This window comes from Neltuma alba, unplaced genomic scaffold (assembly GCF_004799145.2).
Source record: "Neltuma alba isolate B1F8T4 unplaced genomic scaffold, ASM479914v2 tig00010376_pilon, whole genome shotgun sequence".
In the NCBI taxonomy this organism is placed as follows: domain Eukaryota; kingdom Viridiplantae; phylum Streptophyta; class Magnoliopsida; order Fabales; family Fabaceae; genus Neltuma; species Neltuma alba.
In genome coordinates this window covers 1-23,561 of record NW_021635280.1, presented here as the reverse complement: position 1 = coordinate 23,561, position 23,561 = coordinate 1, and the positions used below count along the sequence as shown (strand labels likewise).

The 23,561-nt window shown below is 32.7% G+C and overlaps 3 protein-coding genes across 3 annotated transcripts; 2 read left to right on the top strand and 1 right to left on the bottom strand.

Moving 5' to 3' along the window:
* Window positions 1-2,767: 2,767 nt before the first annotated feature.
* On the bottom strand, window positions 2,768-4,778 carry LOC114756191 (pentatricopeptide repeat-containing protein At2g13600-like). The gene has a single exon (XM_028945106.1). It carries the CDS (start codon window positions 4,693-4,695, stop codon window positions 2,974-2,976), a length of 1,722 nt encoding a protein of 573 aa, XP_028800939.1. The 5' UTR covers window positions 4,696-4,778; the 3' UTR covers window positions 2,768-2,973.
* A 2,824-nt stretch (window positions 4,779-7,602) lies between these two features.
* On the top strand, window positions 7,603-10,560 carry LOC114756192 (transmembrane emp24 domain-containing protein p24delta4-like). Its single transcript, XM_028945107.1, has 4 exons — window positions 7,603-7,931; window positions 9,435-9,647; window positions 9,961-10,037; window positions 10,148-10,560. The coding sequence occupies exons 1-4, from the start codon at window positions 7,725-7,727 to the stop codon at window positions 10,290-10,292; spliced, it is 642 nt and encodes a 213-aa protein (XP_028800940.1). The 5' UTR covers window positions 7,603-7,724; the 3' UTR covers window positions 10,293-10,560.
* Window positions 10,561-12,582: 2,022 nt separating this feature from the next.
* Window positions 12,583-14,389, top strand: LOC114756202 (B3 domain-containing protein At1g05920-like). The gene is made up of 3 exons (XM_028945129.1): window positions 12,583-12,650; window positions 13,320-13,668; window positions 13,764-14,389. Exons 2-3 carry the CDS (start codon window positions 13,338-13,340, stop codon window positions 14,387-14,389), a joined length of 957 nt encoding a protein of 318 aa, XP_028800962.1. The 5' UTR covers window positions 12,583-12,650; window positions 13,320-13,337.
* The last annotated feature ends 9,172 nt before the right edge of the window (window positions 14,390-23,561 follow it).

Sequence of the window (23,561 nt, the reverse complement as noted above, 5' to 3'; positions counted from 1 at the left end):
TAATTGGTGAATCATATGGTTTCAAAATTAGTCTTATATTTTTGTTGTGGTTTATTTGATTGATTGCTTTTTTTGTGTAACAGAAGGATAGGTCTTCAAAAAAGACTGATACACTAAAGAGAAAATTGGAAGAAACTATAAGTAACAAAGAATGGACTGAGGCTATAGAAATGAAGAGAAAGAAAAACAAGAAGAAGCCGGGTAGTCACCAAAATCCACCACCACGACCAAGGTTGTTGAAAGAATTTGAAAGAAAGATTATAGATGAATATGGCGGAACAAGAATCACAAGAGTCATACAAAAGTCCTTAACTAGTACGGATGTAAGCAAAGGACATAGTCGGGTCACAATACCTTGTAACCAAGTTGAAAGCTTCAAGTTCTTGGATGAAAATGAGATGACACAACTAAGGCTTGGGCAATCCATTACGGTGCCTTTGATTCACACACCAAGAAGAAATGGGGTGGCTCTTCCTCTTATAGAGACATCAATGGAATTGGAACAGTGGGATTTGCATAAAGATAAGAATGATATTCAGAAAGTAAGTTATCAATATGTTTTGAGAACTAACTGGAATACAATAGTTTTAAGAGATGGACTTCAACAAACTGACACGATTCAGATTTGGGCATTTCGTGATGTTCACAACAAGCTTTGTATGGCACTTGTCAAGCTTTGAGGATGATGATGAAGAAGAAAGAGAAGCAACGCAACAAGTCAATAGAAGCACAAAGGAATTCAATTTAGAACTTCAAATTTTTCCTTTTTTTTTTTTTAAATTGTAGATAGCAGTGTAGGCTTTTAACGCAGTCACAATTTAGATGCCCATTATTTTAGTGTAATCAAGATTGATTGCAATAAAAGCATAAATCAGTTCATTCTTCTTTAGCTTTTTTGTGAGTTATAGTATGTTAGATATTCTTTTTTTTTTTAATCAGTTAATTTAGTAGTTTTTTTTGTACTGCTTAGTTTTTATATCATTTTAATATGATGCAAGCTCAATTAAATCAATTAAACAAGCAGAGGAATAATTCTATTGTTACATATTATATTGAGCCTACATTCATTTCAATAAATCACGAGTGAATCTTAAAGAATCATGTTAGCTTCATCAACGCTACTCAATGTGTATGTGCAACAAAACAAGTGGCTACGTGGTTTGCTTAATATTTTTTCATGTGTCTTGGTAAAAGAAAAGGAAATCAAAGAAACACATTTATATACTCCCTCCGGTCCTAAATATAAAAGCTAATTAAAATGTTTGTTTAATGGTAGAGCAGTTAGAAAGTTTTGGAGTGCTAAGTGGTGGAACAGAATGGTGGAGGAGGAGGAGGAGGAGGAAAAAGTGGGTTTTACCGGAAGATGGACTGGTTAAAATTAATTGTGATGGATACTTTGAACCAGAAACTGGTTCTGCTACAAGAGGTGTGATGCGTAGGAATAAAAAGGGTGTGATGCAGTGGTGTTTTGTTGCTAGGACATTAGCTGTGCAGAAGACTTTTTGCCTTGTGAAGGAAGTAAGAGCTGTAATAGAAGTGGATTGTGCTGATGTTTTCTGGTGATGCAAGAAGGGGAATATGGTGAGGGTGCAGATTGAAGAAGTGGATGAGAACTACAATATGTCATCTCAGCATTAATTCTGCAGGAGGTATAAGGACTGAGGAAGAGTGCAAGGCCGAAAGAAATGGAATTGGTTGAGGTTTCAAGCTTGCTGTGATGGCTTTCGAGTTTATTTGTATTTGCTGTTAGTTGTCATGTTTGTATTTTTACTGTGACTTTGTAATATTGTTCTAGTTTGGTAACGAGTGATTGTTTTGCTTTTTTCTTTTCTTTTTCTGGTTTAGTTGTTTGTGCTCGTTCATATCTTTATGCTTTTTTGAGAGTTTTTTTTTAATAACTTCAGCTATAATATAAATCTTTAATTTACTCTATGTCTCAAATCTATAATTTTTTTTAAATAATATCTATTGATTGCATTTGCTAAGAGAGATATCATCAAGGATAATTTCAATTTCAATGCAAACAATGAGAAAAAATATTTTAAGAAAACCAACACATATCTTTTATAAATAACTAAATTAATTTTCTTAATTTTTGCAAAGGTTAATAAAAACTTTGATCTTTTAAGTTAATCATCATTTTGGTTTTAATCCCTCAAATTTTAAACCATAGGTTTTAGTCCCTCAAATTTTTTTTAATTTAAAATATTGATCCCCATAATCTAATAAAAACTTGGAATGTTTTATTCCTTAAGAAACCAAAACCTATAATTTGAAATTTGAGGAACTAAAACTAAAATAAAAGCAAACTTTATAAACCAAAGATTATATTAACTTTTTTTGCAGATTAGTTATGTTGTATAATTAGAATGGGAAGGAGCATGATATATCTCGATCAGGTTTTGATAAAACCGGAGATTATCGTCACTAATTCAATACAAAATTCCGTCACTCTCTCTACCTAAATTGGTTTGGGCTCATGGGTTCAAGGCCCAGTTGACATCGAAGTCCATCGCTTTGCACTTTGTTGAAAGTCCCCCTTTGACTATTAGACTTTTAGCTTACAACATGAATCGATAGGGACATGGGGCGGGCTTGGTTTGGTATGTAGTTGACACACCCACACACAGAGTAAGCTAAATGAAAGCTTGAAGGGTGCCAACAACAGCTATATATAATATATGAATAAAACTCATGCAAATCAATTCCCATAATTGATCAAATGAGTTCGTGACAAAATTGTAAATACAATTCAACGTGAGTAATTCATTGCCAAGTGTACATTCTCAGAGTATAAGGTACAACATTAGTGCTAAACAACATTAAAAGGACCTCCACAAAGAGACGCGGCCTGCGCATGGATCCTCAAAAGAGCTGTTATGTCTTAGCCACCATATTATTCACATCAAGCCAGCATTCCTATTTACTAAAAATCAAACTGAGAAGTGTGATCTAGTAAAAGTATAAATTGTCTTATTCACCAGGAAGAGAATGGCAACTGTTATGATATTGGTATCCAACATCTTTCATATTATGGACCAAGTTACTGATTATTCCACATATCTCTACAATTTGGCCATGACACTTGTCCTTGGCTCTAAACTCATGTCTTGTATTTCTTAACTCAATCCAACTGCAACCTGCCTCTTTCTTTAAGCCTTTCTCCTTCATGATTCTTTTGATTCTATTGGCATCATTCCATCTTCCTAATGCTGCATATATGTTTGACAGCATAACATATCTAGCTGTGTTTTCAGGTTCATGCTTGAACAGAGCTTCTGCAGACCTACTTGCAAGGTCCAAATTCCCATGGACACGACAAGCAGCCAGTAGTGCTCCCCAAATGGCAATGTGATCCGTAGCATCTGGTGTTCTCTCGATTAAATCCAGAGCTTCCTCGAATCTGTTTTTCCTCCCAAGCAAATCAATCAATATAGCATATTGATCAAGTCTAGGCTTCAAGCCATACTGCTTTTCCATCATGTCTTTCAACTCTAGTCCTTCATTATCTAAACCTGCATGGTCACAAGCAGATAGCAAGCCAAGAAATGTCACATGATTTGGCTTTACATTGGCTTCTATCATCCTTTTGAAGAGAGCCAGTGATTCCTCACCGTGGCCATTCTGTGCAAACCCGGTTATTAATGTGTTCCAAGAGATTATATCCCTCAAAGGAGCCGTGTTGAACAAATTTTCAGCCGATTTCATATCCCCGCACTTGCTGTACATATCAATTAAAGCATTAGATATATACAGATCAGATAAGTAGCCATTATTGCTGTTTTTGATAATGTGACCATGGATTTGTTTACCTCTTTCAATAAGTGCCATATCTGCACAAGCACTTAAGGCAGTGACATTAGTTGGAGCACTAGGCCATACTCCTTCCTCCAGCATTTGCCCAAAAAGATCCAGAGCTTCCTCAAAACGCCCATTTCGTGAGAAACCCGTTATCAAAGCAGTCCAAGACACATTATTTTTCATTGGCATTTCGTTAAATATCCTACACGCCTCTTCCAATCTAGTAGCCCTTGTGTAAGCCGCAATCATCGAAGTCCAAGACACAACATCTCTCTCTGGCATTCCATAAAATATAGAACTAGAGATGTTGGGTAAGTCACATTTTCCATAAGCATCAATTAAAGCATTGTTAAGGACTACGTTCCCCTCGAAACCAATTATAACTGCGATCCCATGGACTTGACGCAACCAATAAAGGGAAGCTAAAGAGGCACAACTGCCAACTATACTAACGAGCGTAAACTCATCTAATAGTAAACAATCATAATCCTTCTGCATCCTCCAGAAAAGCTTCACTGATTCTTTGTGAAACGCATTATGTGTCAGACCAGTGATCAATGAATTATAACTGATAAGATTTGGTTCAGGCATTTTATCAAACAGTGAGTGAGCCCTGTCAAACAAACCCATTTTAGAGTAGAAAGAGATCATCATATTCCACGTACGTGTTGTCTTATGGGAAAGATCCTCAAAGGCCCTTTGGGCACTCTCCACACAGCTGCACTTAATGTACATGTCTATGAGACGGTTGGTAAGGAAAGAATCGAAGAAAAATGCGGATTTGATAAGATGAGAGTGCAAGGCCTCGCCAAGTTTCAAATTTCTGGTTGTGATGCATTCAGAAATGAGAAATGCGTACTTCTCAACGGAGGAGCAGATAGCACCATGAAGCATGATCAGAGACTTCAACACGTTAAGTCAAAGATATGAAGGGGAAATCATCGGGAAAGGAATTGTAAGCTCTGACAATGCAAATTGCTTGATAATATGCCCCAAAGTAACAATTTCAGTTGAAAGGCGATTTTGAAGTGCCTGATTCCCAATGAAATGGGACCAAACCAATTGTAGGATGTTCTAGCTGAAATGATGACATCAAAATGAGCCCCAACTCTTTCCCACTTGAGACAACGGATATTAGCACAAGGAAAGCAAAAATACAAACGAGATCACCTGCTATAAGAGTAGAAAGAATATGGAGATCAGCTTCCGTCTCTTCTGCTCCTCCTGCTATGCCTTTGTCCGACTGGGGATGGCGAATGTCTTTGCCTATAAGATGGTGATCGGGATCGGGATAAGTCTCGAGGCATTTTCTAACATTGAACTTCAGTGTGCCAGATATTTCTCAATTTTGAGCTTTAATTTCCCTGTAATAAAGAAATACATGCACACAAATAGAACAGGTTTCAAAGAGAACAAAACATTAGCCAAAAGAAAAAGCAAGAACAAGAAGAGTTCCCGTTGCAGGGTCATCAAACAGAGTAAAAAAAGTCAAACGGATAATCGATACCCCAAGCATATGAAACGTCAGTAGTTAAATTGTGGCGAAAAGAAGAAATCCAAAATCCAATTAATGCAAACCAACAAAAGGATTGTCATTTTCTGGACTGTTCACATGCGCAAATAAACAGTAAGCAGTGTTTCTTAAAAAAAAAAAAAAAATTGCAAGTTTTACCTGAAAATCCCAGAGAAATCTCAAATAAAGCAATCAATATCTGTACGTTCAGAGGTTGAGGAAGAAATCCAGTTACATCCAAGTCCCACCCAATCTCAGTCCAAAAAAAAAAAGTCCCACCCAATCAAGTAAACGATGAGATAATCTCAACCGAAAAAATCAAATTTAATAGATAAACTATTGTGATTAAATTATGTTATTATTAATCTCGGTTAATTCATCAATCTGACTTCCTTCAAGTTCCTTGATATTTTCGGAAAACGAACGGAGGGCGTACAGATAACGTTAGACACAGTTAAAGTTTCAAAACCCAACAGGAAGAGAATTTAGTGGATTTACCAGCTGAAACAAATTACTGAGTGACATTGGCGATGTGAGCAGCCAAGAGTGCAGGATAAAGTATAGATTTAGAGCTTTTACTTTAATGTTAAAATTGTCGGGTTTTCTGGTCAAAAAAAAAAATTGTCGGGTTTAAATAATGATTTTTATAATAATTATGATTGTTTTGCAAATTAAAATTAACCAAGTTAAAAAAAATATTTTCCCTTAAAGTTTTCAAAAAGGATACGTGAGTATTCGAAAAGTTTTCTTAGTGCAATTTTTGCCCTGAAAGTAGTAAAAAAATGTAACAATTTCATCATATCCTAAATTATCATTTGACTTTCATATAATATATCAATTTATAGGGAAGCTAAATTAGTTTGAGAGAAAATAATAAATATAAAAAGCAAAGTACATTAAAATATCATATTTACGACGAAATCTAATTCCTAACTAACTCTTATATTAAAGATAAAAAATATATATCTATATTTTTATTTATTTTCTTATATTAAAGATAAGAAATATATATCTATATTTTTATTTATTTATTTTATTATAGATATAACATTTTTCAATTTTATTTATTATATAAAAACTAGATATATGTTTATTTTACATATCGTACTGAGCTTTTGAAATTATCACTCAAATAAATAATAACTTTTTTAAAAAAAAAAATACTGCCTATAGATTTTATTATATTTTATATTGATTTATTCTCTTACCATTTTGGGTATCCTTTATCAATCAAAGGCTTGAAGATATTTCTAGTTTGATTTTTTTTTTGGTTGAATGTTCTAGATGCCGATAATAGTGAAAGGTAAAAGCTTTATTTTTTTATATTTTTTTTGTCTACATATTTGGTAATTGTTAATATTTTCCTATTGACTTGTTAGTATGTACCCATAACTTTTTAATGATTTTCTGTAACAAAATTATTATATAAACCCATCATTTCATCTAATATTAGTATGCATATTTTGGTCACACATGATTTTAGTTTAACAATTATTATATAATACTTTTTTATTATAATTTGATTTTATGTGGAGATTATGTTATCTCACAAGTTTAGTTATTGACATTTACTAACTTATTAATAGCTTCTCATTGACCTGTTTAACCTACGCCTATGAGCTTGTTAAAGCTTGTTAATTGGGGGCAAAGACAATGATGTAATTTTTTATTTAAAATATATTACTTTCAAATGTCATGTGACTTCCTATTTATTTTGAGATTTTAAAAGATCTTAGATTAATAAACTGCACTATTTGGAACTTTTGTGTAATTTTTCTTTTTTAATACTCTTTTATAAAATTTTTAGATATTGATCTTTAATATTTTTATACTAAATTTTTAGCATTTTTTAATTTAATTTTTTCAGCAGTAAAATGATTAAATTAATAACATAATACTAAAAAGAGAAAGTTAACTATTAAAGATATCAAAATAATGAGTATTAAAAATATTTTAAATAAATATAAATATGAGTATTAAGAGAATAAATATGAATAATAAAAAGATTAACGCAAACAATTTTAATTCTAACTAATCATGTTGGTCTTTTCTAAAATTTCCGGAATTTAAAGTCGTTAGTTATAGTTAATGCCCGGGGAGTGACTCGCCCATTTCATATCATTCTTCGGCTTAGTCACAGGTAACAACCATCTGTTGCCACGTCATCACCTGTGCTGAGATGTCAAGCTCCCATTGGTATTAAAAAGAGCACAAATCAAAGACATAAATTATAAAGGAAAGATTTTTAAAATTAACCGAAAAAGAAAAACAAATTGGGAGGGGCAAAGCAAAAACTGGAACCAGAGCCAGAGGACACAGAAATAGAGATCCAAAGTGTTGTGTGCTTCGTTATTTCCAAAGACCTCCCTGACAAAATTCTTCGGTACAGAGAGGGCGAAAGAGAAGGGCTATGGAGAACAGACACATCTTGTTGCCCTTCTTTGTTCTTCTCCTTCTTCTTTGCTTCTTTTCATCCTTTTGCCACGCTATTTGGCTTACTTTACCCCCCACCGGTACCAAATGCGTCTCCGAAGAAATCCAGAATAATGTCGTCGTTTTGGCTGATTATGTCGTCGTACCCGATGATCATTCCCACAATCCCACCCTTGGAGTCAAGGTATCGTCGTGTTGCATATTCTGGATTTGTTTTACCTTTTATGGTTTGGTTTCTGTGAAATTCGAGGGGGAGGTAACCTGGGATCCTGAATTTTGTGGAATTTGTTTACTGTTGTTTCGGATAACCTGTTGGTGTAGTCTATGTTCTCGGAAATCGATTCCTGGGGTTGGACTGGTGATTCGGAAATTCTTTAGCTGATTTGTTGTTTTGTTTTAGGATGTTGAGTACTGGGCGACGTTTGTCTAGGCTTGATGACTTGGTGATGTTAACCTACAATGGACCCTTTCTTCGCACATAACTGAGTATTAGAGATTTGCAAATATCAAATATGATTCTGAAGATCATAATTGTTTTGATGATGAAAATATCTCCAAATATAAAGTAATGCTGCTATTGCTCTTCTGGGTGTCACCAAGATAGCAGAGCAAGAATAACTCTTTTCTTTTCCGATGAGAAGAGCAAGAATAACTAATGTTTTAGTGGCTTGCATGAGTTTATAAATATTAAATTACATACGGAGGTAAAAAATGTTGGAAGTTCTATTGTCTAAGCAATAATAACCTGAAAAAGGTCTCTGATCGGTGTAGATGAGGGTTTGGTAATGCGGAAATCTCAAATACATGCTTTTATTTTCTTCTCTTAGTTGGTTATCTTTATCAGGATGTTACAAAGTCCTTATATGGGGCAATCATGTTAGGAACTGGCTGACTCAAATTTTAATTGCTATCTCAATTGTCATGTGCTTCATATCTGTCTCTTGTTAAAATGATTGATTATAATAAGGGAAAATTGGGGATAAATCCCTCATTGAAAAATCAATTAGTAAATGAGACCTAAGGACTTTGTGCAATTTAACTTCCTTTGTGTGGAATTTATCTTCCCTTGTGTGTGATAATTTTTCTTTGTCCGATGTACAACTCAATTTCTTTTTGTGCAAATGAAATTCTCTTATGTGCAAGTTATCTTCCCTATGTGCAAACTAATCCCTTACATCCAAATAATATTTTGTGCAAACCATCTTCTTTTTGTGCAACTTACCTTCCTTTGTGTGTGACTAATATTTCCTTGTGCAATCAATCATCCTAGGGACCATTTGCCAATTAAATTTGCATTGAGGGATTTATCCCCAATTTTCCCTTATAATAATTTACTTTATTAATACCTTATTTCAAGATTCAGTGAAATGCATAATAATAAATTAATTAATGATGGATTTATTCTCAAAAATCCTCTGTACTGAAGGAACATGGAAATATGTTGAATAATCCTCTATTGTTGACCCTTATCTTAAACAAGGGAAAATTATATATTGAGCAAAATTTTGCCTTGTCTTATCCTTAATCAAAGCATACCGTTAGGCCAACTTGTTAAAATGGAAACAAGCATATCATTAATTAAGAGGGAAGATAAGAAATTTGGGAATATTGACTTGTTCTTATGGCTTATCTGGCCTGTAGCTGTAAATTTCTCTGCTGATTGTTAACAGTAGTCTGATTTATTCAGGTGACATCACCATATGGAAACATTCTTCACCATAGGGAGAACGCAACAGATGGTCAATTCGCATTTACTACTCAAGAGACTGGGAACTACTTGGCATGCTTCTGGGTGGATGGTCACAATGAAGCAGGTAAAGAAGTTAGTGTCAACCTTGATTGGAGAACTGGAATTGCAGCTAAGGATTGGGATTCAGTGGCAAGAAAAGAGAAGATTGAGGTGAACAGAAATATTTTCATATTCATTTTTAAATTTCACGTATAACTTCTTACTTAGTCCTCTCAAGGGGCTCAAAGTCTGCATAAGGCCATGTCTAAGTATGAGTCTAATATTTTATGAAACCTTCTTGAGAACCTCCTCGCACTGCGGTTTCCTGGGTATCTTCCCCCCCCCCCCCCACAAGAATATAAGGTGGAAATTTTTAGTTATATGGTACTAAATCACAAGTGAATTGAAAATTTTCCTTGTCTTCTTTCATTTTGTTTAAGCTCCCACACTCTGATTTGTATCTGCATGTATCATTAACGCCTAGGGAGTTGAGCTTGAGTTGAAGAAGCTTGAAGGAGCCGTGGAGGCCATCCATGAGAATTTGATCTACCTTAAGAGCAGGTTATTTTTCACTGCGACATCCCTCTCCCACCAAAAGTGGCAAAAAGAAATAATTTTCTAGTATTTTGAATATTTTATCTGATGCAATGTTGCCTTTTTGTGCTTACTAGAGAAGCTGAGATGAGGATAGTAAGCGAGAAAACAAACGCCAGAGTGGCATGGTTCAGTATTATGTCCTTGGGTATCTGCATTACAGTCTCGGCTTTGCAGTTGTGGCATTTGAAGCGATACTTTCAGAAGAAGAAGCTGATTTAGATCATAAACAGTGTTGAGTTAGTAGCGGAAGAACGGGTTTGATATCTGCGGAATCATTATTGTGAAATTCACTTTTTACGTGTAGCCGAAAAATTTTGAATATCTATAGTAGAGTTCTAAACCTTTTTTTTTCCTTTTTAATACCTATTTTAATTACGTGCCACTATCGTTGGTAGGTGCAAATTCTACATGAATTGCTCTCTCCCCTCCTCTCCCTCTCTCTGTCTCACACACAGCCACATATAAAACACACAAGCATATTTCTTTTTAGTTATTTGTCCTGTTTCTATTTTCTTTTTCTTTTTTTAATTTACAAATAAAACATGGCTTGGGCCTTAGTGTTTAAGGAAAAAAATTGGCTTTTGCTGATCGTCAATGGAAAGTATGCGTGGAGAAGCACTTGGTAAAGGAGTCGTAAAAAGTCAAAAACCATTTTTTAAGCAGACAAGACTATTTATTTCTAAATGGGTAAATTTTTTCCCTAATATGTTCATTTAATAATTGATTATTGGGTATAAACAATTGATTGCATTAATTTTACTGAGGGGAAAAATTATAATAGATTCTTCAAATAATATGTTTTTGTTTCTTATAAGATCAATCCTCCCAAAGTTCTCTTGTAGAATAGATAGAGCACATCTAAAATATTCAAGTGATCTCGTTGTCATCGTCATAAATCCAGCAAGTTGGAACTTATGAATGCAACTCTAAGATTTCTCATAGTTTTTGGAACTAAACGTTTAAGAATTCCAAATTTGAGTTCTGTAGAAATAAAATTAAATAAACTATAATGATTTGAAGTAAACAAAATTTGTTCAACTATACTCTATTTTATCCTATACATAAGTTATAATTTTTAAAATATGATTATGTTTTTATAAATTACACGTTGTATTCATCTTTTTATTTTTATCCCTATTAATTATATATTTTCAGATTAATTATCATACGTTAACTAAAAACTACTCCTCCGGTCCTAATTATAAGACCCAATTGACTTATTTGAGGAGATTAAGGAAGTAAGTTAAGTTGGTTATTTATAATAAATAAGTGTTGTCATTCCTAAAATATCCTTGCTAATTAAGTATATTGGCTAAAACTATCATTATTAGAAGGATTATCTTGGAAAAAAATACATAAATATAAGAGACAAAATGGATTGGGGTCTTATAATTAGGACCAAATAAAAAGTCAAATGGGGTCTTTAATAAGGATCGGAGGAGTATATTTTATTCTTGTGTTTAGTAGACTCCTCCTCATCTCTTTTTTTAATCCATTGTTTATAGTCTATTTTTCTCAGTGATTCACTCTCATCGGCATTATTTATAAATAAGAGTATATTAAAAATAAATAGATATTTTACATAATTATTGTTTTTAATTAATTTTAACAAAAGTTTAGCGTATATATACACACACATATATAATTTCTGTATTTGTATTTTATATATAGGATTGGAGGGATTTTTTTTAAATGAATGCAAACTGCTGAAAAGCATCGGACAAAGCTCCTCCTTTGGGTGATTTAATTAGTGCAGTTTCTAATTACGAATTATTATTTTTCAAAAAAATATGTCGACGATCCCGCAATTAATACAAATCACAATTTAGATATTAGAAAGATAATTAAATAAGTACCTTCAATTTCAAAAAATAATTTTTTTACTTAATTTTAAGGAATGTAAACTGATTCTTTTTATATATATATAAAAAAAAGAAACATATTTCTATAATATAAACAAAACGATCAAATATCTAACTTCAAATTAGGAAACTATAACATCAGGTTCGAAATTAAGAACCGGACCAAAGTTTTGGCTTTATAATAAACCGGGATCATTTAAGTGGGTAATATATACAAATATACACACATATATATAACATTACAATTTGATGATTAACCTTTTTTTTTAATGAAAAAGAAAATCTCACATTAGGAAACTACGTTTGTTTCCTAATTCTGAGAGGACCGAATTGACATACTTTCCTGCCAAGTTTCCTCTTGAAGCCGCTTTCTATTTGTTTATTCAGAAATCTTCTTTCCCATTTCACGTTCACGATTATTTGTCTCACATTCAACATTCAACATTCAGAAAGTGAACTCATTTCTACTTTCTGAAGCCACAAACAAACAGAGCATCACACTTCAACTGCCCACTCTCTTCTGGGGGTAACTTCTTCTTTTTCTACTCTTCTTCTGATTATTCTAATATCTGTGAATTTCAAATTTCCTATGTTGCCAAATTCAAGTGTTATAACGAGAATAAAATATTGTCTGTTTTTGGATAACAGAAACAGAGCATCCAACTAGCTGAGGAAACCAGAGAGAACGCACCTTCATATAAGTTTGGAGAAATTCGTAAGCATTTCTATTTCGCCTTTCTCATCATTTTCATTATGACTACGTCAGTTGATTCTGTGAAATGAATGGAATGGGAAAATTAATGAAATGCAAAATCGTTACTGTTACCTTTCCTTAGTTGTAATTGAATAGGGCTTATTAGTTTTTTTTTTTTTTTTTTTTGGCCCGGGGAGCATAATAGTTTATCATTAGCATGAAACGTATTTGGTTTACGCCCTTATGTTGTAATATTGTTTTTTTTTTGGGGGGGGGGGGTGGTTGTGAAATCCGTTTGTTTTGAGCCACTTCGTGGCATCAAATTGAGCTTACATAGTTATGAATCAATTACCCTCTTGCTCTTTATAGAGAAGTTATTCTGGGTTTTATGGTGTCAGCTTGTGGATTTCGGTGTAAGAATGACATTTAACTCATACATTTCACAGATATTATATGATCTATGCTATATTCTAGTGACTACTTGTGTCTCTTTTGTTTCAAGTATATGGTAAACTCAAGCCTGCTTTTACTTGGAATGATCTGAATATGAAGTTTCATTTTAGCGTAAACAGTGCTATTGTTGACAAGTTGCTTTAAATCTGATGCAACAGAAGAAGATACATTACATTGTTTATGTATATATAGATTTATTTAATGCTAAATAAGAGATACATTACATTGTTTATGCAGAAAAAGGAAATAGTGAAAATGTCTGATGTCTTGACTATGGAAGATTTTGAAGGCATGGAACAGAGTAATCATAATTTGAGTTCTTTTGAGATACTCTTACAAGTTGTCTCTGTTGCTGCAAAAAAGTATGATTTGGCCGATATTAACAATGAAAATATTGAGCCCAACTTGAGTAGAAATAATGTGTATTGTAAAAGGGCTCAAACAGAGCTGGTCAAAGAAAAGATGAAGCCTCTAAAATTTGTGATAAGGAGACGACACAATGAGGATCAAAATCTCATCTACTACGCCATTAAAGACCCCTCAATGATACATGATGCAAAAAGAAAGTCTGATGATTTGATTGAAGGTACTATCTTTATTTCAATTGGCAAATCATATGGTTTCAAAATTAGTCCTATAGTTTTGTTATGTTTTATTTGATTGATTGCCTTCTTTATGTAGCAAAAGGAAGCCAAAAATTGCAAGAGTCGGTGATCAACAACTCTTCAAGAAAGACTGATACACTAAAGAGAAAATTGGAAAAAACTATAAGCAACAACGAGTGGATTGAGGCTATGGAAATGAAGAGAAAGAAGAACAACAAGAAGCAGGGTAGCCACCAAAATCCACCACCACCGTACTTGTTGAAGGAATTTGAAAGAAAGATCATAGATGAATATGGCGGAACAAGAATCACGAGAGTCATACAAAAGTCCTTATCTAGTACTGATGTAAGCAAAGGACATAGTCGGGTCACAATTCCGTGCAGCCAAGTTGAAAGCTTCAGGTTCTTGGATGATAATGAGATGACACAGTTAAGGTTTGGGCAATCCATTACAGTGCCTTTGATTCACACACCAAGAAGAAATGGGGTGGCTCTTCCTCTTATAGAAACATCAATGGAGTTTGGACAGTGGGATTTGCATAAAGATAAGAATGATCTACAGAAAGTAAGTTATCAGTATGTTTTGAGAACTAACTGGAATACAATAGTTTTAAGAGATGAACTTCAACAAAGTGACACTGTTCAGATTTGGGCATTCCGTGATGTTCAAAACAAGCTTTGTATGGCACTTATCAAGCTTTGAGGATGATGATGAAGAAGATAAAGAGAAGCAACACAACAAGTCAACAGAAGCACAAAGGAATTCAATTCAGAGCTTCAAATTTTGCCCACAAATGACTTTTTTCAATTGTAGATGGTAGTGTAGGCTTTTAACACAGTTAGAATTTAGATGCCCATTATTTTAGTGTAATTGAGCTTGATTGCAATAAAAGCATAAACCAGTTTACTCTTTTTTAGCTTCTCTATGAGTTATAATAAGCTAGATGTTCTTTATCAATTAATTCAGTGATTTGTTTTTGTTTTGCTTAGTTCTATATCATTTATATATGAAGCAAGCTCAATTAAATCAACTAAACAAGTAGAGGAATCAGTTCCATTGTTACATGTTGATGCAGTTATTTTGCAAAAGCGGCACTTGATTTGAGCCCATTGTTTTGGCAACCTAATTGAGCCTATGTTCATTTCAATAAATCAAAAGTGAATCTTCAAGAATCAAGCAAGCTTCATTGAAGTTACTCAATGTGTATGTGTACCAAAAGAAATGGTTACATGGTTTGTTTAATATTTTTTTCATGGGTTTTAGCAAAAGAAAAGGAAATTAAAGAAACACATTTATACATACTCTCTAACCCTAAATATAAAAGCTAATCAAAAGGTTTGTTTAATGGTAGAGCAGTTAAAGAATTTGGAGTGCTAAAAGGTGGAACATGATAGAGGAGAAGGAGGAGGAAAAAGTGGATTTCCGGAAGAGGGACTGCTTAAAATTAATTGTGATGAATCTTTTGATCCAGAAAATGGTTCTGCAGTAATGGGTGTGCTATGTAGGAATATAGTGATAGTGCAAATTGGAGAAGAAGATGGGAACTACATTATGTCATCTCAGTATGAGAAGTAGATGGCTAGTGATATGAGGATGGAAGATGATTCTGCATGAGGCATGAGGATTGAGAAAGAGTATGGGGCTGAAAGAAGTGCAATTGGTTGAGTTTTCAAGCTTGTTATAGTTCTCGAGTTTATTTCTATTTGCTGTTAGTTGTTATATTTGTATTTTTATTGTGACTTTGTAATATTGTTTGTTTTAATTTGATGAACTATGATTGTTTTGCCTTTTTCTTTTTTCCTTTTCTGGTTTGGTTGTGTGATAGTGTGTATCTTTAGGCTTTTTTTAGAGTTCTTTTTTGGCTTTGGCTACAATATAAAACTTTAATTCACTTTGTCTCCCAAATTTATATTTTTTTTTTCTAAAAAATATTTATTGATTGCAGATATTAAGAGAACTTTCATCCACAGATAGTTTTAATGCAAATAATTAAAAAAAATTAGAAAAACCAACATGCATTTTTTCTTAATTTTTATAAATTAGTCATCTAACTTTTATATTTAGAATCAGAAGGAGCTTTATGTATCTCGATTGATATACATGGGAGGTTTTGATGAAATAGGAGATCATCATCGATAATTCAATACAAAAATTCCCTTACTCCACCTAAATTTGTTTGGGCTTCTATGTTCAAGTCCCAATTGAAATTGACATTGAAGTCCATCGTTTTTCACTTTGTTGAAAGACCCCTTTTGACTTTCAGACTTCTAGTTTACAACTTTCATTTATAGGCCCGGCTTAGTTTTGTATTTAGTTGACACACCCACGTACGCACAGAGTAAGCTAAATGAAAGATTGAAAAGTGCCAAGAACAACAGTATATGAATGAAACTCATGCAAATCAATTCTTATAACTGATCAAAAGGGTTCATGATAAAATTGTAAATACAATTGAAAGTGATACATTTGTTGCCAAACACATCATACATTCTTAGAGTATAACAGACAACAATAATACTAAACAATATTAAAAGGACCTCTAGAAAGAGATACGGTCTGCGTATAGAACCTCAAAAGAGCTGTTCTATCTTAAAGAGCACATTAATCACATCAAACCAATATTTCTATTTCCTAACAATCAAACTAAGAAGTATGATCTCATAAAAGTAAAAAATTTTCTTAGTTATCAGAAGAAAATGACAACTGATATGATATTGGTATCCAACATCTTTCATATTATGGACCAATTTACTAATCATTCCACATATCTCCACAATTTGGCCGTGACAGTTGTCCTTGGCTATAAACTCATGTCTTGTATTTCTTAACTCAATCCAACTGCAACCTGCCTCTTTCTCTGAGCCTCTCTCTTCCATCAATTTTTTGATTCTATTGGCATCATTCCATCTCCTTGATGTTGCATATATGTTTGACAACATAACATATCTAGTCATTTTTTTGGACTCCTGTTTAAACAGAGCTTCTACCGTCCTACTTGTAAGGTCCAAATTTCTATGGACATGACAAGCAAAGGAACACTTAATACAAATCACAATTTAGATATTAAAGAGATAATTAATTAAGCACCTTCAATTTAGGAAAATAATTTTTTTTATTAATTCCATTAAGTCAAAGATATGAAGGGGAAAACATCAAGAAAGGAATTGTATGTTTTGATAATGCAAATTATTTAATAATATGCAATGAAGGAATAATTTCAGTTGAAGGGCGATTTTGAAGTGCTTGATCCCCGATGAGACTGACAAGAACATCAAATTTCTAATAAACCAATTATATGATATTTTGACTGAAATAATAATTAAGGTAGTATTTGATTGATTTTATCAAAGGAAGGGGAGGAAAAGAGGAGAGGGGAGTAGAAAATTTTTCCCCTCAACCTTAAAATTGAAATTTTCATTTGGATGTAAGCAAAGGACGGAGTAGATTGACCATTCTTCGTAGTCAAGTTAATTAACCAATTTGTAATTTTTGAATTTTCAAGAAAAAGTTTGCTCAAATTGGATTGGTATCAGAGTGAAGTTGCAATCTCCTTTAGGCTTGTAATTTTTTTATCCAACAGCTTTGCTTGTTTTGGAGTTCATGTGTATGACTTCCATGTATTCTTGAGAGAATTATACTCCCTAGCATAAAATATTTATATACTCTTGTGTTGTTATGCTTGGAATTTTTAAATCATTGGTTTTACTGGATATTGAGTTTCATATGCTTAGGGTTTTTTTTATTATGTATTTTTTATTACTTATTTGGTTCTATAATTTTTTAACCAATTTGTAACTTTCAAATTTTTAGGACAAATTCCCATTGGATCCACATCAAATTGGTATCAAAATTAGGCTGCAATATTTTAATAACTCGGCCTTATAATTCTTTATCAAATAACTTTGTTTTGGAGTTCATTGGTGTTTTCTGAGTTTAATTTTGGTTTACTAGGACAAGTTGCCTAACGGGTTCATATCATTATTTAGAATTCAAATTCAGGCCTACAAACAAATGGAGCTCTTTTGAGATGCTGTTACAAGTTGCCTGTGTAACTACTAAAAAGTATGATTTGGTCAATAAAAATAATAAAAATATTGAGCCTAACTTGGGTATAAATAATGTGTCTTCTAAAAGAGCTCAAACAACATTGGTTAAAGAAAGGATGAAGGATCTTAAATTTGTGATAAGAAGATGACATAATAAGGACCAAAATCTCATCAACTATGCCATCAAAGATTCCTCAATGATAAATGAAGGAAAAAGAAAGTCTAATGATTTGATTGAAGGTAATATCTTTATTTCAATTGGCAAATCATATGTTTCAAAATTAGTCTTATAATTTTGTTATGGTTTACTTGATTGACTACTTTCTTTGTGTAGCAGAAAGAAGCCAAAAAGTGCAAGACTCAATTATCAACAAGTCTTCAAGAAAGACTAATACACTAAAGAGAAAATTAGAAGAAACTATAAGCAACAAAGAGTGGATTGAGGCTATAGAAATGAAGAGAAAGAAGAACAATAAGAAACTGGGTAGCCACCAAAATCCACCACCACCAGGCTTGTTGAAAGAATTTGAATAAAAGATCATCGATGAATATGGTGGAACAAGAATCACGAGAGTCATACAAAAGTCTTTATCTAGTGCTAATGTGAGCAAAGGACATAGTCGAGTCACAATTCCTTGTAGCCAAGTAGAAAATTTCAAGTCCTTGGTTGATTTAAATGCATGTTCATTGGATTAATCCTAGTTCCAAAATTACTTCTTTTTTTTATTATCTATCTTGTATTACTTATTCTTTCACAATTCTTTAACCAATTTGTAACTTCTAAATTTTTTAGAATAAATTTCTATTGAATTCACATCAAATTGGTATCAGAACTAGATTGCGATATTTTAATAACTCAGTTTTATAATTCTTTATCCAACAACTTTATTTGTTTTGGAGTTCGTCAGTGTAACTTTCGACTTTAGTGTTTTGGGTTCCTGGGACAAGTTGCTTAATGAGTTCATATCATTTATAATTCAAATTTAGAGCTATAAAACAAGTTGAGTTTTTGTCTTTTTTGTTTTTCTTTTCTCTATAATACCCAATCCCATTCTCTATTATAATTCACATTCATATCATGACATGTATTGCGTGTCCATTCATGCACATGTGCTTGTGTAAATATGTGTGTATGCATGTGCATTGTTCTTGATTAAGCTCTTAAGCAAAGGTAAATTACATTAACAAGCACTAGATAATATATTCCAATCAATCTAAACCTTAATTTTTGAAAATTGATTTTTTCCCCTCAAATGATTGATTTGATTGAGTTGGGAAAAAAAGATTTCATTAAACCCTAAATTCTTGAAATTTAAACTAAAAGAATTTAAGACATTAGATCAGAAACTCAACTCAGAAACACAAGAAACATGCTTCTATCATAGAAACAAAACGAAAAATAAAATAAAAACTTGAAAACAAAAAACTGAAAAAAAAAAAAAAGATGATAATATCATGTTCGAAGTGAACAACGAATCGGAGTTTTGGTTGGTTTTTAACATGAGCCAGCATTATTTAAGCGCTTGATATATTGTGTATTGTATTATTTATATATATGTATGTATGTATGTATGTATGTATTGACAGAATTGTCATGAGGGAAAGAGAAAGTTTCACGGGATGTCAAATGATGAACTTAAAATGAATAAGATTGATGGGGAATGGGATTTAAGGATTTCGAAGCTATCAAACTTTCTTTATGGACTAACGTAGGCTGGCGTATTCTGTAGAATTCTAATCATTTTTGGGTTATAATTTTAAAGGCTAGATAGTTCCCTAAATGTGGGTTTCTTGAAGGGAAAAAATTTGGAGTTTGTAGTTATCAAATACATCAATTGAAGGTATGCGTGGAGATGCATTTATAAAGGAGTTAATATAAACGTTAACGTTGTAAAAAGGCAAAACTATTTTTAAACCAGTCAAAACTTTCTTGAATATGATAATGTGGCATTACCGTTGGTGAATTAAATGCAAATTCCAGCTGAGAGACCTTTATTAGAGAGGGGGATTAACAGCATTAATAAGGACTCATAGTAACTTTGATCAATTTAGCGCCTTATTTATTTATTTTTTGGGAAATTTAACTTTTTTCTTAAATAATTTATTTCACTAAATTCTAAATTGCTGGAAATTAAACCAAACGGATTTAAGTCATTTAATAAAAATAAACTAGAAAACGAGAAACATGCTTCTGAAAAGCTGATAATATCAGCTTCGAAGGGAACAACCGGACCAAATTTTAGATTTGACATGAACCAACATCATTTAAGTACGTGATACACACACACATGACAGTACAAATTAGATAATCAACTTTTTTTAAGGAATAAAAAACTCTCAGATTAGGAAACTACGTTTGTTCCCTAATTCAGAGAGGACTATACAAACTTTGATACCAAGCTTTCTCTGAGGCCGCTTTCTATTTGTTTACTCAGAGATCTTCTTTCCCATTTCACGTTCACCACCATTAGTCTCTCATTCAACGTTCAGAAAGTTAACTCATTTCAACTTTCTGAAACCACAAACAAAGAGAGCATCACACTTCAACTTCCCACTCTCTTCTGGGGTAAGTTCTTCTTCTTCTTCCCTTCTTCTGATTATTCTAATATCTGGAATTTCGAATCAATTATGATACCAAATTCAAGTGTTATAACCAGAATAGAATAATGTCTGTTTTCATATCACATAAACAGAGCGTCCAACCGGCTGAGGAAACTGTTAAATAAAGAGCACAATTTCATACGCGTTTGGAAAAATCTGTAAGCACTTTTATTTCACCTTTCTCGTCGTCGTCGTCGTCATCACTACGGCAATTGATTGTGTGAAATGAAATGGAATGGGGAGAAAAAAAAAAATGCAATGCAAAGTCATGACCTTTTAAATGCAAATGTGAAGATTGAGTCGTGGTGGAAAGGAGTTACCTTTCCATGATTGTAATTGAATGGGGCCTACGACTTTATCATTGGCTTTTAACCTATTTAATTTCGTGCTCATGTGTTGGGGAATGTGAAATTAGTTTAATTCTATAATAAGGCAAGCTTTTGTGCCATCAATTTCTTTTTCCAATTTGATTAAGGGTGAACTTGTTTTAATTTGAGTCACTTTGACATCAAATTGGGGTGTAGATTATCTTTTTGCTGAATTTCATTCTTTTGGACAATACACACACACATCGGTCTTGTAGTGTCAACTTGTAGTTTTAGGATGGATTTTAGTTGCGGATTGACGTTTTACTCTTGATTACATAAATGTTATATTATCCAAAAGAGAAGTCACATTGGTCTTGTAGATTATATTAGTGATTATTTGCATCTTTTAATTAAGTATAGTAAACTCAAAATTACTTATACGGGAATGATTTATGAGAATATGAAATTTAATTTTAGCGTAAATAATGCTATGAAACACCGTTTATATATTTTGTTATGTCTTCTTGTTATAGCTTCTTAAGTTGTATTTAATTTTGATAAGTTGTTTTAAATTTCACACAACAAAAAAGAGATGTCACATTGTGTGTGTTGTGTGTATGGATTTATCTGAAATTGTAGTTAAAGCTGATTAAAATTAGACATTTTCGTTTGAAATGTAGAAAAAGGCAACAGTGAGAATGTCTGATTTAGACTATAGAAGATTTTGAAGGCATAAAATAGAGTCAACATAATTTGAGCTCTTTTGAGATATTGTTACAAGTTGCTTCTATTGCTACTAAGAAGTATGATTCAACTAATATGAATAATCAAGATATTGAGCCTAACTTTAGAAGAAATAATATATCTTGTACAAGAACTCAACCAATAGTAGTCAAAGAGAAGATGAAGCCTCTAAAATTTATGATAAGGAGGCGACATAATGAGGAGCAAAATCTCATCAACTATGCCACTAAAGCCCCCTCAATGATGCATGATGTGAAAACAAAGTCTGATGAAGGCCTAATAGCCCATGAAAATTTGATTAAAGGTAATGTCTTTATTTGAATTGATGAATTGTATGTATGATTCAAAGGTTAGTCTTAAAGTTTTGTTATAATTCATTTGAATGTGATTGCTTTCTTTGTGGAACAGAAAGAAAACAAAAGGCACAAAACTCTGATAAATAAGTCTCCAAGAAAGATTGAGACACTAAAGAGAAAATTGGAAGAAACCATAAGCAATGAAGAGTGGATTATGGCTATGGAAATGAAGAGAAAGAAGAACAAAGAGCCAAGTAGCCACCAAAATCCACCACCACCAAGCTTGTCAAAAGAATTTGAAAGAAAGATCATTGATAAATACGGTCGGTGGAACAGAAATCATAAGAGTCATACAAAAGACTTTGTCTGGCACAGATGTGAGCAAGGGACATAGCAGAGTCACTATTCCTTGTAGCCAAGTTGAAAGTTTCAAGTTCTTGGATGATGATGAGATGACCCAGTTAAGGTTGGGGCAATCCATTACTGTGCCTTTGATTCACACACCAAGAAGAGATGGGGAAGCTCTTCCTCTTGCAGAAACATCAATAGAATTTGGACAGTGGGATTTGCATAAATATAAGAATGATTTTCAGAAAGTAAGTTATCAATATGTGTTGAGAACTAATTGGAACACAATAGTTTTAAGGGATGAACTCAAACAAAGAGACAATGTTCAAATTTGGGCATTCGGTGATGTTCAGAACAAGCTTTCTATGGCACTTGTCAAGCTTTGAGGATGACAAGGATGATGATGAAGAGAAGCAAAGTAACAAGTCAACAGAAATCAATGTAACAAGTGTTGTATGGCATTTGTTAAGATTTGGGCATTGCATGATGTTCACAAGAAGCTTTGTATTGCAGATGTTAGTGTAGGACTCTACTAACATAGTCAGACTTTGGATTCCCATTAATTTCAATATAATAAAAACAGAAATCAGTTCATTCTTCAGCTTCTTTATGACTTATCATAGCTTAGATATTCTTTTTTTTTTTAATTATTTGCAACAATTAATTTAGTGTTCGCCTTTTCTTTTGTTCTGCTTAGGTTTGTCACTCATTAAGTATGAAGCAAGCTGACATAAATCAATTAAACAAACGATTATAAACTTGTTTATTGACAATCTATTTGTAGTTGGTGGTTTAGCTAATTTCTAATGACATTAAAAATAGAATTTCAAATACCCTTACTAGTTGGGCGTTGATTAATGATACAATATTGAATTTTGAATTGAATAAGATTGATTTTTATTAATTAATCCATGTTTCTATATGTCATCTAAATCAAAAAAGTATTTACATTTTTAGTTGTTGATCAATAAACCTTGGATTAATAGTTGTGCAATCCCAGTGGCATTCTCCAATCTCATGATTTTTTCACCAGTTTCTCTCTATTTAATCTAGCTCCCGCTAGCTAGATCCTTTGTCTGCATTTTGTTGTCATGTACAAAATTGTAAATTAAAATCAGGAAAATGCCAAAGAAAAAAGGACAAGAAAAAGGAAGAAAATGAGAGTAGCAGCACTAAATCACAGATGAAAAGGATCGTCTTTTGTTTTCCAAATTTGCTAACAGAATAGCTATGAATTCTCAAGTTAAGGGTTCAAGACTCCAAGCACAACAATGTTAAATAAATCTATTCAGCATTCTAGTTGAAGAATGTAAATCAACATGAAGTCTCTTAAGAATTATGGTTTCAGGAAAAGTCAAAAAAAAAAAAAGCTTTCTATTCGAACAATCTTGTGGTTCTGGTATGTGAATTTGCAAACCTCATCAAAAAAATCATCTGCACTACTATGGCTTGCTTTTCATCTGAAGAATCTTAATAACCATAGTCCTAAAACTCTTCCCATATTTCAGAGGGATTCAAGAGTGCTCATTTT